Here is a 17,306-nt window from a genome sequence, read left to right on the forward strand (position 1 = left end):
AACCTGCAGCTGCAGAAGCCAGCGAAGAAAAAAGAGGCAAACACAGCGCGGACCCGCCGACACATCAAAATCTGATTCTGACGCGTCGGGTCCGCGCTCTGTGTTCACGTTTGTATGCAGAATCCGTAAACCTGCTCCCAGTTACTGTTTTAGCTGCATGGTGTTTGACGACATGTTGTGAGGTTTAACCTGAGATGCTGGCGTTTCAGGCATAATAACGTTAATTTACAAATCGACACGGGATTTTAATGAATCAATATCACTTTATTCAGTTTAGCATGGATTGTAATCAGAAAAGCGATAATCAAAACCCATCCCTAATCAAGAACTTGCAAAGTAAAAACATGATCAATGTAAGGTAGCCCTTTTGTTATTTACATTTAAAAAGAGGATTAGTGTTACTGTGCGCTGGCTGAGTCTGTTCCTTTTCTTAGAAATAGTTTCTCCTGCCCTGGAGAAAATCCACTTGCATGGAACAGAAGAGGCTGTGGAGTGCAGGAACCACACTGCAAGCTGGTAGATATGCAGGTATTCCTGGGTCCTGCAGACTATCACCTAAAAACAATAAACAAAATGATTTTCTAAACTGTAGCAATGTAATGTACGTATAGTGTCAAATACATTGTTGTAGTCTTCATTAGCTTTAATTCACATGGAAGTGTTCCTAAAGTCATATGCTGTAATGATATTTACATTATGAAAATATGATTTTGGACATTTCAGGTTTTTCACTTCGGCAGATAAAATGAATTGAGCAAAATCAACTCAAAATATTCCCACACGCCTCTGATCTCTGTCACCATCAACACACTCCACGAATCCCGTGGATGATTCACTTCCTTATATCTGTTTGAATCAGGTACCGAAGCAGTTACGTGCGTAATGAAGCTTCGGACGTCACTGGTCACGTGACTTTTGCCAAACTAAGCAAGCCTCGACACAGTGCTTCTGAACCAGTGTGTTGTTTTTTTCGACACACGCTCCGGAGCGCCAGCTTCAAGCGGGCCATCACTACTTTCAGAAGTAAAGGTCCTGGTGTTTCATCTCACTGTGCTGCTGTATAACCAAGTACATGAACTTGAGCTTCATGGAACAAACTGATGGATGTTTCAGAATTCTGATTGCAAATCAGGTGCAGCTGGTGTTACCACAAACAAACAAACCGGGTCGGGTAGGTTTGGATCTCTTTCCCCCCCTAATGTATGACATCATTACAAAAATGAATTTTGCATGAATCTTTGTCTAATATTAAATCTGACAACCTGAAATGTGACAAATACAATGTGGCACTGCATTTCCAATAATACAAATGAAGTTCAGTGATGACTTTTTTATTACATGCATCTTCAGATCACCAAAGAGAGTTCATCAGGACGAAAGTTTAATTGCACACATTCCACATTTTACATGACAGGCATCTTTAAATACATTAATACTTAGTGGAAAGAAGTCATTTGTTCATGTCTACAATAGTATTTGGTTCAAAGAAAATCAACACGAGACGAATACAAACAGCAACAGATGATGTCACAGGTAGCTTATTTAAATAAATCCATGTAGTAACAAAGAGGGAATGTGAGGTCGAGGGATGAAGGGCCCTGCTCCAGCCACGTTTGTGTTCATCAGTTTGCACAAATGTGTTTCTGCTCATCCTGCTCGTCGGGTTTTCTTACAGCTTCTGCTGTTCTGAAACAAACGTGCTGCCATCTGTACTGAGCTCAGGCCGGTGTGCAGAAGCAGACAAACACAGCACATCAGGACTGCACGACAATCTGAACCAAAGCAGACTGGAGGAGCCATGACACGTGTAAATATACGCCGTGCGTGGTTCTCTGTAAAGCAGACCACAGGGGGAGACTGTGGCATGTTCGTGATATCACTCCTAACAGATGTTTTACCCATTACAACAACGTTTGATTCTTACTGTGTCCCACACACCCACATACTGAATGAGGGAATAATTCGGAGGAAGAGGCTGAGCTAGAGCAACACTTCCTCTGTTGATTGTGCACCTTATAAAACTGGAAACAGGATCAATTAGAGCTCAGCTCTGTGAAGAAGCATCTCAGTATCTACATACACAGGTCAGCCAATCAGCTAGTGACAGGTAAAATGAGCTGAGCAGCTGACATCTATGTCCAAACTGCCACTCATTACACCCCAAACGACCTGGTACAGTGATGACAGCCTCCAGCAGAGCCCCGTCCTCGACGTACTGTGGAGCAGGTTTGTTTCCTGTGGGAAGATTAGAAAGGTGCTACGGCAGGAGAAACGGAACAGGAGCTTCTTCAAAGACCTTCCTCCTTTGTTTACGTTCTTGGTCCCATCAAAAATACAGAAAACTGTTACCTTCATCACAGATTCCTCCTCCTGTTCCCACTCCAACATGATGCGCTTGGCAGCCACTGAAACTGCCTTTTCCATGTGCATCATAACAGTAATGCACAGGCACTGTCACGCAGCACTGCTGCTGCATGTGAGGTTAATGCTATGCAGCAGAGTGAATAGATGATGCTGTTAGTGGCAGCAGACTGTTTGACTCTGAGCATTTTACACAGTCACAGGCTTGTGGTGTCCACCTGTGTACCAGTACTACAGTACCAGTACTACAGTACCACAGTACTACGGTACCACAGTACCAGTACCACAGTAGTAGGGCAGGACTTTACTACGAGGAAGCTTTCAAAGCGATCACCATGCTGGGACAGAACAAGTACAAGAAACGTACTTTTAGTACAAAATTAGTGTTCTACAAAACAACTCAAACACAATCAGGAATGTGAGTGTGGGTAATAAATAATTCTATTAAAGGGAACCAAATGACATGAATCCACACGGCAGTACTGAGACGCACTGACGGGACTGTCTGCTATCTGGGCTAACATCACTGGGGGCGGAGCTTTAGCGCTCTGACATCACACTGCATTTCAAATAGCTAAAATAATGAACACTTCCTTTACAACAGAGTGCTAAGTGCGAGTCCGAGCGGAGCCTGGAGGATGACGGGCTGCAGGATTAAAAAGGTCTGTAGTTCCAGAAACTGGAGAAAACCGAGATCTGCAGGGAAGGAAGCAGCTGGGATTCAGTCAAAGATGAAACAGTTTTCACTTCCTTTCACTTTCTGCTCACTGTAACAGATTTAATGGTGAAAAACAAAGAACTGTCTAGACCAAAAGGAAAGGTCACTTTATGAAACAAACTGCCAAACGGTCAAATACTTCACGCCACTGTAGAAACACGTTTAGGCAAACCGTGCTGTGATCATTTAAGCCAGAGCTCTTTGATCCCGATCTGTTCCCACAGTAAAGACTCAGGCTGCTTCTCTAAAGTAAATGAAACAAACCCAAAGTCTTTGTTATCCAACGTTGCTCATACAGCTGTCACGTGACCCTGGCTAACGTCTCGGTTCACCCCAGGTTAGTTACAGCGGTGTGGAGACGTGTTCGTGCCCTTCATCATAACTGACTTTTTGTATGTTTGATCCGAAACACTTAAGCGTGACAAAAAGACCCCCCGCCCCCCATGAAAGCTCCAGAACCATCAGCATCAGGGGTTAGGCTAAGCCTCGCTACACTGAATGGTGGTGTTACTAAAAGTTCATATTTTCTAATTAGTTTGTTTTTATTTCACTTTTAGCTTTTAATTCAGTTTTCAGAGTAAATGTTCATATTTCATTTACATGTTTGAACATTTTTAGTCACATTGGTGTCATGCTGGCACAGAAAAATCAGTACAGGTGTTACAGTAGGAGCTGTCACGGAGCAGAAACGGGAGCTGGAAGCATGTAAATATAATAATAACCACTGCAGCCAAACAGAGAGCCTGACGAGCCCAGCTGTAAGTAAGCTGTTACGACTCGACTGTACGCTGTGTTCCTGTTTTCCTCTGAAACAATAAGCTTCGTTGCAGCAGCCTTTCAACGCCTCTCTCTGTCTCTCACTGCAAACTTGACCCAGACAACAAAGTAAAGCTAGTTTTCAGCTACGAGCCGACACGAACCCGACGTATCAGCCAGAGGTCCCTTTACTACGGTTCGGAGCCACGGACCTGTTTTATATACGCGTGGGATAGTTTCTATATGAGATCGCTGCAAAAAAAGTGCAGCCTTACCTAATGTCCACCTACTGTTACTCATTTATATGAAGATTTTAACATCTAGCTGGTGTTGGTGTGGAGAGTAACAGTTCATTTTAAAAGTAACCTTCCCAACACTGCCGAACAGACAGCACGTGCTCCCAGAATGAATGCTCCATCTCCTCCACGTCTCTCACGTCATGATTAATAATGTGCGAGTGTTTGAGGGACTGACCTTGTCCTTCAGCTGCTGACAGAGCTGCAGGGATATGGTGAAGAACACCAGCGTGTCGCTCAGCCAAGGCACCACACACTCCACTTTGTGAACATGGCTCACCTCAAACCGGTTGTTGTTGAGCTCACTGTGTTAGCAAAATGTAAAGAGAGCTTAGATACTGTCCACCATGTACACTTTAGCACTACTGTGTGTTACCAGTAACTAGATAGTAAATCAGTTTCCATCCAAGCCAGCATCATGGGGCAGGAGCCCAGCTGTTGAGTAAGAGGCCATTTGGCCACAGTCATATTTAAATATTACTCATAGAGCCAGGTTTCAGTAATATTACACAACAGAATAAGGCTGCATCATCTGGTAATGGAAATATGTCGTTTTCTAATAATAAGCATGTACAGGAATAGTTGCAATGACACTGATGGCTCTTTGTGTAAACGTTTCACCTCCTACAACATGTTCAAGCTTCATCAGAGGACTGAAGGACTTACAACATCGCTCCAGGGCTGTGCAGCACTGAGCTCCCAGCAGGCTTGAAATTCTGCAGATATGAGAAGGATCACAAACACTGGTCACATGACAGAGGGCGGCTCCACAGACGGGTGCACGGTGTCACAGAGTCTAACCTTGGTGGTGTTAGCAGGCAGCACGTGGAGCTGGTACACAGTCAGACACAGTTTGCTTAAGTTGATGTAAAAGTTGACCATGACATCCCCGGGTATGGGAGGAGAGAACATTTTCTGGTGATCAAACAAGAGAGGCCGGTGTGAGGCAGTCAGGCTGAAACATCACAGGAAGGTTTAACCTTCAGCAGTATTACTCTGCTGGGTTTCTCTGCAGTGACTTCACTGAGCCAGCACTCAGAGCTCATCAAGTCCTGCTTTAAAATTCATCATCAGAGCCAGGAACAACCTGCAGATTGCTTTGGTGTATTTCTGCCCTGGTGGAGTTTATTTCCACCCACACCACCTCCATGAGTGCTTCTCCAACCTTTCTCCTCTAACATCAGAGCAGCATGGGCTCCGAGCAGGTTCATTGGGTAACGATCTAACGAGTAATACTTGATGTGGCTACTGCCACGTGGCTCTAATAACATATCCTGCATTACACAGGTCTAAAGTGTGGACAGCAAAGGTGTAAATAGCTCCTACAGGTTACCTGAAGTTAATCTCGGATCCTGTGAGTGTCGACCGAGGTTAGTCAACGCCAACCCAGACTGCGGGCGCTGGTTTCACAGAACAGTTGTGGATTCAGAGCCCAGCACTGAGACTGGGCTTTTTACAGGACCTAACTATGACTCACTGCGACTGTTCCACTTCAGCACTGCTTTTGATGCCATAGATCGCCCTCGTCTGTCAGCGGGAGCCTCCCCCCAGAGTCAGAGGGCTGGAACAGTTTACACTGCACTGACCTACAGGAGGACAGCTTCCTGAGAAACCCTGCTCTCACGAGGAACCTGATTTGACTAAACTTGCTGTCATGTTTTCTTTAAAACCTGCATCTTTACACAGTTATTCTTCAGTAAGATCACTGAGTGCAACGTGTTTACCATCAAACCGCTGGCAGCCAGCTCAGGCAGCGTCATGGAGGCCGGGGTAGTGAGGCGGTTTCGAGCTCGTGTAAGCTGCAGCATCACTCCATCCATGAGCTGCAGCATGAACACAAACGTGATGTTAGTATCAGCAGCATCAGCAGAGTGGCAGCTCTGTGCTAACAGGGACACACCTTGTTGACCTCAGCCCCAGACTTGAAGTGGTAGCTCTCGTCACGGCTGCTCAGCAGCTGCAGAGCCTGGTTCACGTGGTTCCTGGCATCTTGGATCTGATGGGCCACAGAAACGAGGACCAGTGAAGGGTGGGGGTCATATGTTAACACAAGTTCCTGAAGAAAACTGTCCAGCATCACCTCTCGGCTTCATTGCATTCACTTTTAAAAGCTAGACTAGTATGCCGTTATTTTTGTGCCACTATTCTGAGCGCACGTAAAAAAAAATTGAGCGCACGTAAAAAAGGTTTGCAGGTGCAAGTGTTGCATTTTGAGGAGAAATTTATTTTGAGTGAACAAAATTCATTGCTGCGTGCAGAAAATATATTTCAGCGTTTGCTGTTACACACACACACACACACACACACACACACACACACACACACACACACACACACACACACACACACACACACACACACACACACACACACACACACACACACACAGCAGCCCCTCTCGCTCGCTCAGTTTTTGTACTTGCGCTTGCTCGCAATGTGTCGCTCGCGCTCTCAACATTTCTGCCCGTGTGCGCTCAACTCTTTCTGTACACCGTTATATTTGTGCCACAAAACCAGCCAATCACAGACTTGGATGCAAAAATATCTGATTGGCTGTTTTGGTCTCCAATCAGCTCGAAATGACGAAATGCAATATCCCAGAATCCATTTCGTCCAAAACTCAAACGAGGCAGTGGCGGAGGAACACAGAGGGGCGGAGTTTGAAATGTTGAGAGCGCGAGCAACACATTGCGAACAAGCGCAAGTGCAAAAACTGAGCGAGCGAGAGGGGCTGCTGTTGTGTGTGTGTGGATAACAGCAAACACTGAAATATATTTTCTGCACGCAGCAATGAATTTTCTTCACTCCTCAAAATGCAACACTTACACCTGCAAACCTTTTTTACGTGCGCTCAGAATAGTGGCACATAAATAACGCCATAGACTAGCTGATGACTTACAGACCGGCGCCTGTAAGTCATCAGGTGCAGCTACTCATACGGATAATAAGTAAAGCTTTAACTGTGAACATGTTTAACAGCTTGGTTTTTCCATGAGCTACTACAGAGAGGAGCAATCTTCTGTTTGACAACATAATCATGCAAATGAAAGCAGGACCTGAATAACTGGTAAAGTCTGTACAGAGAACTTCAATAAATAAACACGGCCTCACAATGACAAAGATATTATTCCTAACTACAAACAATGTGCTGCTTGGGGTCTTTCCATCACTGCAGAGCTCAGACATTAAGACAAACGTAGTGCTTTGGCTGTGGGACCAACATGTAGAGAGGAGAACTGGATCCACTGTCCCCTCCTGGATGTTACCAAACATCAGACATGTGAAAGAATCTGCTGCTTTGTTTTCAGCTCGTGGCATAACATGTCCCTAACATGAGAACAACATGTGACCAGTGTCACGTTTCCAAAGTAGACCGAGGCGTCTGCCTCCACCCACACCTACCCACACCTGCCCACAGCTCGGCTGCTTTGGGCTCAGTGATATTTTCATAATGCTCTGAATGTCAAACTGTGTTTGGTATAATTAATGCAAAGTGTTGATTCAATTCAAAGTCATGTTAGAAGCTCGCTGGTTGTGATGTGGTCAGGCCTCCCTGGTCAGAGGCCCCGCCCCTCTGACCACAGTCCTGCTCACGTTTGTCATTAAACTCTGAACAGACACATGCTGACAGTCTTATAGTTACATGGATGCATCAGGTAATACTTCTGTGATGTCACACTACACGCGTGCTAGCAGAGGGCCCACACAACGTTACAGTGACCGTTAACGCCGTGAGACTGGTTTCATTGGTAGTTAATATCTGACCTAACATCGCTCTGCCTCAGCCTGGCTGCACTCTGACAAACAGTAAGAGATTGCTGCTTTGCTCTGTGTGAACCACGTCGTGCACGTTAGCTGCTTCATGGTGAGCGTTATACCGGGGAGCTGAGGAGCTGCCTTCTCACTCGTTGTTTTCTAAGGTTTCATCCTCAAACTTCTGTAGCTGTAAAGTCAGAGAAGCAGCTACGTGTTGTATTAAGTGCAGCGCTGTTTTCTATACCTGTTGCAGTTTCCACTGTTTGTCTTCTCTAAACTGGAAGTGCAACACTTGGCTGCTCTTTGCAACCTTCAGGTTGATATCCTGTTGAGACAGAGTCAAACATTAAAGATGCTCAGCCTAAAGCAGTGTCGTTAAAAGCCTTGGTGAGAACGTCATACACTCACAGCCTGAGTCAGCACCTCCCCCTGCAGAGTCAGCACGCCCTTCACCTGATCCATGCTGCTGGAAAAAGTCACATTTTTACCTTTGGAATCATCACAGGACAACAAATACAGAAGGAAGTGGATGTGAAAGGTGACCCTATCACGTATAATGCCGACAGCGCTACATGTAACGTGATGTCACAAATGATTACCACGGTAACAGTACGGCAGTGTGAGCTGCATTTACGTTGAGCTGCCAAGGATGAAGTTCTCCTGCTTCAGCTGATTTTCAAAGCCTGGTGTCGGCATGGAGAAACGTCTGGATGCCTCCTGGTGACAAGAACACAGCAGAGACTTCTTCATGTGCTGAAACGACCTGAGAGCTTCTTCCTGCTCTGCTGTGGAGTCCTGTTAGAGGACTGTGTATTTATGGTGCTGAGGACACTTGTGTTTGCCCAGCCTTTCAGTTAAAACAGCAGCGCTCTGTCATAGTGACCTGCCAGATGCTGTCAGCCTGGCAAAGACTTAGTGTGACCAGCAAAGAGCTCCATGGGTAAAGCTCATGTATCATTTCAGCCACGTAATTATGCAACTATTTCTAACACATGAAAGCTCATCGTTTACCTTGAGAACATCTTGGAGCTGCTTTAAGACAGCGTGCACTTCTTCTTTAAGCAGCCAGTTGAACTCCTCCTCCTGCCAAACACAGTGAACCAGTTTCCTGTTAGTGAGAGACAAAGATAACAGCTCGCCCTGCACGCGTACACAATTACTATTATTGATGGTAAATGGGCTGATTCTTATACAGCACTTTTCTACTCTCCCGGAGTACTCAAAGCGCTCTATACAACATGCCTCATTCACCCAGTCACTCCCATTCTCACAAGCACTACCTCTGTACTGAGTGCTTTCTAACTACACTCACACACATTCATACATCGGAGAGCAAATTGGGGTTAGTATCTTGCCCAAGGATATTTGGCATGCAGAGTGGAGGAGCCTGGGATCGAACCTCCAACCTTCTGATCAGTAGGTGACCTGCTCTACCTCCTGAGCTACAGCCACCACCCATTATTGATCAATAATACATATCAATAACTATACGAGACTTCAAATTACTCATATGTCAGTAATTTACATGATTACCTAATAATCTGCAACATTGTGTCCAATACCCATAAAGGTGTATTTTGACTTCATCTGATTAGACTGATTGACTCTATGGAAGATTTCTGCTGCAACACAGGCAGCCGTCAGGTCAGGTCTGTTATCTGACCTTTTGTAGTCTCGCCTCTTTCAAATAATTCAACTAATGTGAGACTGAAATTGAGCACTTGAAGGGTTTGAATGGAATATTTACGCCCGTTTTAAAAAGCTAACTGGCTAGCAGTGTCATTAATAGGGATGGGTACCGGTGTCCGGTGCCATGATGGCACCGGTTCTGACATAAACGGTAGTAACCAGACCGAAAAGCAGCGCACATTTCGGTGCTTTATTTCGGTGCTTTTTTTTCCTGAGCTGTGATACACTTCTAGCCAATCATTTTACGTTTCCGAGGATAGTAGGCGGGGCCAGGTACGTACGTTCTGTTAGAGCAGAGCTACAGATTAAAAATGTCCAAGGCGAAGCGGTCAAAGTCTGGCTGTACTTCACAGCAAAAGATGCAAACTCAGCAGCAACAAGTGCTTTAAGCTGATACTGTGATACTGTCAAAGGAGGTAACACCAAGAATCCGATGAAACACCTGGCGACGCATAGCGGTTTTTTTAAAAGCCGAGAAATGCGCCGTATTTGATAGCTTGCTGCGAGACCTCACACTGTGCACGTCGGGTGGGTTGCCAGTTATCGGACCCGGAGCAACATCCCCCAAAAACCCGAAGAGGAGAGTCCTGGCCCCTAGCCCTGCCAGTGTAGCAGAAATGATGAGGATGATGATGATGCAGCAGCAGCCGTTCTTCTCTGCGTGAGTAGCTTCATGTTGTTCGTGTGTAATTTACGTTGAGTAGGCTAACCACGTTATTACATTAATGCATGTAAGGTGAACTAGCAAACATCATCATAGCTACATGCTGCTGTCTTCTTGTTTGATGGCAGATACTCCCTTCACCCTGGCCAAAAAGGCTAAAATGACCAAAGAAAAAGTGGAAAACAGTTAAACATGAGAGGTTTTTGGACAAAGTTTGTGTTTTTTCCATTGTTTAAGCACTGCTTCCAGCCAAGAGTGATACCATATATGCCCCATAGCTGCAGAAAAGGCTAACATTGTTATCTTTTTACAAAAAAACAGCTGAACATGAGAGGTTTTTGGACAAAGTTTGTGTTTTTTCCCATTGTTTAAGCACTGCTTCCAGCCAAGAGTGATGCCATATATGCCCCATAGCTGCAGAAAAGGCTAACATTGTTATCTTTTTACAAAAAAACAGCTGAACATGAGAGGTTTTTGGACAAAGTTTGTGTTTTTTCCCATTGTTTAAGCACTGCTTCCAGCCAAGAGTGATACCATATATGCCCCATAGCTGCAGAAAAGGCTAACATTGTTATCTTTTTACAAAAAAACAGCTGAACATGAGAGGTTTTTGGACAAAGTTTGTGTTTTTTCCCATTGTTTAAGCACTGCTTCCAGCCAAGAGTGATGCCATATATGCCCCATAGCTGCAGAAAAGGCTAACATTGTTATCTTTTTACAAAAAAACAGCTGAACATGAGAGGTTTTTGGACAAAGTTTGTGTTCTCCATTCTTTAAGCACCGGTTTGAGCACCGGCACCATTTCAAAAGTACCGGTTTGGCACCGGTATCGGATAAAACCTAAACGATACCCATCCCTAGTCATTAATGTCGGTGTAACATCCACATGAACACAGGGAACCCTAGAACAAACTGTGGGGTGTGGCCCACTGGGGGGAGCACCGGTCTACAAGGGGACAAGCCGTTCTGCCAACGAGCCGTTGTTTCTTTAACGTCCCCACACAGACCACTGTTTCATGGTCCAGGTTCAGCCACTTAAAACGGTCTGATCCTGGACACTAATGACTCCAACAGGCTGTGACGTGGAACTAAGCAGCAGTGGTAATGTGCCGCGTGTCCACAGTGGGGCTCAGTGCAGAGGCTCTACACTTAGACCTTACACCCTACTGGTTTGTATGAAAGCATTAAAACCACACTGCTAATGTTCTTTCACAAAAGTGTTGACATTATTAGCTGTGATGTTACTGCCCCGTGTGTCCAGCTCAGACTTTGTTCCTGTGCGCGTCTCATTACTGAAGGACAGGCCAGCTGTGGACCGTCAGCCAGCTGTGGACCGTCAGCCAGCTGTGACAGTGGGAGCTTACTTGTGATTGGTTGTTACTGGCAAGCAGACGGTTTTACCAGTACATGGCTGAATCTGTTCACAGCCATATTAGATCATTCCCTCCTGCTGTCGTAGAGATACACTCTGTGACATTTACACGCGTGTCGATGCCGTGTTTAACAGTACGACCCCCGCCCTGCAGGGAAAACGTTTAGGTCCAGTTTGTCATCGGTAGTCAGCAGCAAACAGAAGGCTCGGGCTCAGCTGTCGCTCTCACGGTGACGGTCAGTGAGCCGTTGCCATGGGCCCACTGACCGTCAACCACAATGTCACAGTAACATGACAGCGCGCGGGGCTAACAGCTACCGTGGGCAGCTCTGTGCAATAACAGACGAGTCAGTGCGAAGCACCAGCAGCCTTTCAGTCACAGCGCTGTTTGCTAGTGCAATGGTGCGATATACGCGACGGCTGAGCAGCTTACCAGCACAACGCGCTCCACCTGACTGGCCGTCGACGTCTTCGGGAGCTCCGACAGAGACCTCTGCGGATTCAGCATTTTGTCCTGGCACCACAAACAAACACCGGCCTCTCTCGCTCGGGGTGACGCCGTCTCACGGTGGCCTTTGGAAGCTGTGTTGCCTTCACTGACGTCGGATACAAGTTAAGTTAAGTTGAGCACCCAAAGAAACGGCGATAAGTTGAAATAAGAAACCAAACAAAAGCGACCACGGCACGATGCTCCGTCACGGCAGTAGTTTATAATCCGGCCTGTGATCATGTGAGTCAGACGTTATATTCACTACTGCAGTCCATAGAGTCTGTGTACTACCGGACTACCTGTGTGCTGTCGTTACACACAGACGATGCTTCTTCTCTTTAGCTTCCGCCTGCTGCATTTAGTTTGAGAGAATGAAGCTACATTTGTATTGTTTTATGACAACCACCTGAATGCAGCATCAAATTAGTCACGTGTTTAGTGCGGAGCCCTCCCATCCAACGGCTCTGGCGTAGTGGCGCCACCCACCAATCCATATCTGGCTTAAGAACTTCCGCTTGGCGTTTTCCACGCCGTTACGCAACCCACGCCTGACAGTTGGTCAAACTGGACGTGACGCAGCGTCAATGCGGCGACATTCCTCGTCCTGAGAGTTGAGTCGGGAGGAGGTCACAGTGAAGTCCTGTGGAGTGCGCTGAGATTTTATGTAAGAGCGAGGGGACGTTTGCATTCACTCTTCTTGGGGGATTAGCATCACCTGCGAGGCTCACCTGCCTCCGTCACATGTCTCGCATTCACATTCATACACCTCGCTGTGATCTTGATGGCACATTTGTTTCAAGGTTATTTTCAGAGAGAGCAGGCGGACTGATGGTCGGGATGTCCGCGGATTTAATAAACAAGTTTCCATAGAAAACACAGTCGTGAATCGCTCCAAGAGGATCCAAAGGTGCCAGACTGTGCCATTTAAGTGAGCAATAGTTAGTCAGGCTTTGTGAAGGTCATTCACAGTGTTGAAGTCAAAGGCGGGTAAAGCAGGAAAAAAATAAAACACCTTTTCAAGACGAATGAATCCGAGTGAGAACGACGATCGCTTAGCAGAAAGTGCTTTTCTAACAGTCAAGCTCTACTAAGGTTAGATGTTAGTTAAACTGCAAAGCTGTTTGTCTACAGTGTTTCTTCTGTGGTTCATGTACAGAAACCTGTAAACAGACAGGCACTTAACGTGGAGCCGTTGTGTCTTACTCACAGGGTCCAGTTTCCTGCACAGAACAGACATTACTGCCACTGTGCATGTGCTGAACACCCAATGAGGTATTTATTAGGTGCCGTCCTCCAGCTTAAGTAGGAAGCTGATCACACAGGTATTCACAGGTGAGGTAATCATCTGCGAGAGCTGGGAGCAGGAGACGGACCACCTCTAAAATACAAGGTGTGTTTAATCCATAATCACACACAGAGACATAAAGACCATCGTGGCAAAAGAAAGAGTGAGTGCGTTACAACTGTAATGCATTTCAACGTCTGTATAAGTGTCACCATAACAACGGTCTACACGTGCACAAACGAGAGGTGCATCTTCTCGAGTTCAGTGAACTTGTGACTGGGGGGTTGAGAGCTGGATTCTTTTGGTAAACTGGAGAAATGACAGATATCCATGTACCGACTTTGGAAACAGCAAGGAAACAACATTTTGGATGTTTCACCACTGTTTGTAGCCTCTAACAGTGGAGACTGGTGGGGGCACAGAGACAACTTACAGGTGTTAAAGGAGAAGTGGAGGGGAGGGACGCTCCCATGTTTTACTCCCCTGCAGGCAGACTTCCCCACACTGCAGTAAAAGCTCAGATACAGACGCTGTGCTGCACAGAGGGAAAGTGTGGGACAGATGCAGAGGTAATCAGGAGCATCCATCCTCTCTTCTCTACATATTCCTCTTCCTACTTCCTCCCTGCTTTCTTTCTCCTGTGTAGTTAAAGGGAGGCTTTCATGTTTTGTTTCTGGGAGAACAGGAAGAAGAAAAATACAGAGCTGTGTATCAGGGAGGTATAGAGCTGGAGTCAGAACTTAGCCTCCAAGCACAGTGACTGGTGGTGGAAACAGAAGCTTGCACATGTATTCAAATCTTTCATATCTGAGTTTAGTTTAAATGTAGAAAACCAGGATACATTTCTGACGGGTTATACATTAGTTTTACTCATTTACATTATTATAATAATACTTTGATTTAAAGGTAAAGCAGTTTCTCATGTGTGGAGCCTGTCTCAGTGAGCAGGCTGGTGACATCAGGACTAATCGGGGAAGATTAGTGTTTTTTTGTTTTTCAAACAGATGTGTTTGTCATTTGTAACTGACATTTCAGAGCTGAAAGAAAGACTGACTGAGAGTGCTTCCTGGGTTAAAATGCCCATAGAAGTGATCATCTATATAAAACTAAAAGGTATTCAGATCAACTGATGCATACATTTTTATCCTTAGTTATCCTTTTTCAAACATGTACTATATGTTCAGACATATCTGCCATCTTTCTCTCACAGCTACGATGGCCAAGCTGACTTTAGATTGGTTTCCCCTACAGAAGAATAATTTTGAAGTGGTTTGTGGCTGTGGTTGTTTCTAGTTTCTACTGGGACCAATCCGAACTTTCTGTTCGCTAAGCTTAACTTAGTGGCTTAGTGAACTAATATGTCTGTGAAGGTTCTCAGTCATCCAGGTCATCGTAGTCTAAGGAGCTTGGAAAGAAAAGCGTCTGGGCTTCTTTAAGTTGCTTGAAGACGTTTCACCTCTCATCCGAGAAGCCTCAAGACATGCTTCCCCCACACTGGATCCTCACCAATGCTGTACCCACAGGATGCTGTACCCACAGGATGCTGTACCCACAGGATGCTGTACCCACAGCGCTTCACTGTGTACTCTCACACCTGGACAACAAGAATACATAAGCAAGAATGCTGTTGGCTTCATGTGGAAACAGAAAATGGGCACAAGAACAGTTTAAGGGAGGAAAGAGTTTGATATAGTTCGGGTCACTCCCTTGGTGAGGAATGTCAAATGGATGAGAGTGACAGCGAGTAAGAGAAGATCCCAGAATGATGTCTAAAGAACAGTTAGGAGATCGTGTGTGTCTGTGTGTGTCTTTAGAGGACACTGTGATGTAAGGAGCCAGGATGTCGTTCCACGCAGAGCCGTCAGACACAGACACACAGAAACTTGTACAACTGCAGATACAGATGTATGCATCATGCGTGGTGTCACACAGGTGTATTAGCCCAGGCACAGACCTGAGCCACAGCCAAGTCATTCATAAACAAATCATCTGCTGATGGGAAAGTTAGTGTTTGGTGGTCTGTGTGCCAAAGTATTCCTGAACCCAGTTTGCTTCACTGGAGTGTGAATGTAGGAAGTGCTATAAAAAGCACTCTATTATTTCATTGTTACTAAACACTTATATGAAAACCAGCTTGTTTGTTAAAATAAACATTTTGAACCAATTAGTTGTTTTCTCATAAATTTACTGACATTTTGTTACACTTAAAACACTTTATTGTCCTGAGGCAACAAACCAATTTCTGGTGTGTGTGTGTGTGTGTGCTGAGGGGGACTAACATCATTGGTTTATATACAAACTGTCTCGAGCCATCAGAGCAGCGGCGACATGTGGTGCATGTGGCAGGGCATCCAGGCCATCAACACCTGCCTGCCGCGGTGACGCCTCCCTACCAGACGCACAGAACAACTTCTATGCACGGTTTGAAGCTCAGAATGACGTGGTGATGAGGAAGTCCAACCCCCTCACACATCCGGGTTCTGTGTCTGACCTCCGCTGATGTGAGGAAAACTCTCTGCAGAGTTAACACATGGAAAGCAGCTGGTCCAGATCACACTGCTGGGAGATTCCTGGCTTCAAACTTTAACCTCTGCACAATAGCAGAGGTTAAAGAAGTTCCACAGATACATACAAATATTGTAACTAACAGAAAAAATGAAGGATGTGCTCATAATTCACAAAGAACAAGTAACATTCAATGTGTTTATTACATTAGATTGAAATGAATGAAGAACTGTTTGCTGGAAACAGTTTTGGTGGTTTGTGGTACAAAATGTGTAAATGATCAAACTGTAAACCTTCATCTTTTTTATGTTTTAACAGAGGTTTAAGAACAAAAGCTGTCAAAATAATGTGACATTCAAGTAAATTCTGTTTCACTCCTATAGTGCTAAATCAGCAGTCGTCTGATAATACCGAGGAAGATTTTTGTGAAGAAAGCGCCATCTGCTGGTGACACGCTGTAATTGAATGAAAGGCCTGTTTACAGGGGAAAGCAGTAGAGGAGGGACTCCCAGCAACTGTCAGCTGCTGAGGGGCAGTTTTATGTATCTACACATCCTCACAACAGTAATACACACATGCATGCCTCATCCAAGGATCCTGTCCACACGCATACTGTACATGTAGAGTAAGTGTGCACATATATCATCCTCTGTAATTTCCATACTGTGAGCAGTGCTACTCAGTGAGCTAACCTAATTAACTGAGTGACTGTGTTTAAATGTGCTCATGCTCTGTTCACCACGCTCTGCTGTGGATGTTAGGCAGAAAGCTTTTAGGCATGTTTCAGAAAGCACTGAGTGCTCCAGAAAAATACCCTGTAAGAATCTACAGGCGCTTGATGCAGTTTATGAGAAATATTTGCACACAGTTGTCTTATTGGACACAAACTCTATGAAGAAAAATGTCAAAATACACAACATAATATATTAAAGTTAATATTTCAGTCACCTGAGAGGCGCTGAGCAAGACGGGTTTGATTTTCATACAGACGCCAAATTATATATGTAACTGTAAATAATAATAAAGATTACTATTTCTGTTGTTATTTTAAAAAAAGCTCTATCCAACTACACTGACACACTGATAATACTGCGCTATAATGACATATAATCAAATACTTTGTGGTTTAAAGATGAAACAGCTCAATCTGTCATAACGTTTTCTCTAAATTTAACCTTTATTAAGGAAAAACTCTTGAGATTAATCTCTTTTTCAAGAGTGTGCTGGCCGAGACGTACAGTGGTGCAGTCATAAGTTTCAGCAAATACACATACAAATCCAAACACTACCACAGACCAGGAGCAAACAAAGAGAAAACACAGAAACAAACAATACCTTTAGTAAAAGTCACTGTAAAATAAATAAAAAAGGGAAAAAGGCAAACTATTGGCAGCCTGTTGAAAGAGGTGGGATT

General features: G+C 44.9%; 1 protein-coding gene across 5 annotated transcripts; it reads right to left on the reverse strand.

The window, feature by feature from the left end:
• Positions 1 to 315: 315 nt before the first annotated feature.
• On the reverse strand, positions 316 to 12,523 carry rogdi (rogdi atypical leucine zipper). Of its 5 annotated transcripts, XM_085453068.1 has the most exons (12): positions 12,402 to 12,523; positions 12,046 to 12,208; positions 8,899 to 8,970; positions 8,522 to 8,604; positions 8,296 to 8,353; positions 8,132 to 8,212; positions 6,032 to 6,127; positions 5,856 to 5,954; positions 4,933 to 5,046; positions 4,798 to 4,847; positions 4,310 to 4,436; positions 1,316 to 3,057 (listed from the first exon to the last, which is right to left on the reverse strand). In XM_085453068.1, the coding sequence occupies exons 1-12, from the start codon at positions 12,458 to 12,460 to the stop codon at positions 3,016 to 3,018; spliced, it is 1,044 nt and encodes a 347-aa protein (XP_085309194.1). In that variant the 5' UTR covers positions 12,461 to 12,523; the 3' UTR covers positions 1,316 to 3,015. The 5 variants fall into 5 exon arrangements, with proteins under 5 accessions (XP_085309193.1, XP_085309190.1, XP_085309191.1 ...); XM_085453067.1 differs by lacking the exons at positions 1,316 to 3,057; positions 12,046 to 12,208; positions 12,402 to 12,523 and adding exons at positions 316 to 555; positions 11,605 to 11,666; XM_085453064.1 differs by lacking the exons at positions 1,316 to 3,057; positions 12,402 to 12,523 and adding an exon at positions 317 to 555 and having other exon boundaries at positions 12,046 to 12,352.
• Positions 12,524 to 17,306: the final 4,783 nt, after the last annotated feature.

Source organism: Copadichromis virginalis, linkage group LG4 (assembly GCF_057382275.1).
Source record: "Copadichromis virginalis isolate Kocher_CV1m ecotype Utaka linkage group LG4, C_Virginalis_male_GT1.1, whole genome shotgun sequence".
Classification (NCBI taxonomy): Eukaryota; Metazoa; Chordata; class Actinopteri; order Cichliformes; family Cichlidae; genus Copadichromis; species Copadichromis virginalis.

Excerpts from the sequence above, each read along its gene's own strand:
- rogdi (XM_085453064.1), bottom strand. The coding sequence starts at position 12,120 with ATGCTGAATCCGCAGAGGTCTCTGTCGGAGCTCCCGAAGACGTCGACG. Across the intron at positions 8,971-12,045 it reads AGGTGGAGCGCGTTGTGCTG|GAGGAGGAGTTCAACTGGCT; the intron begins GTAAGCTGCTCA and ends TGTGTTTGGCAG. Across the intron at positions 6,128-8,131 it reads AACAGTGGAAACTGCAACAG|ATCCAAGATGCCAGGAACCA; the intron begins GTATAGAAAACA and ends GTGGCCCATCAG.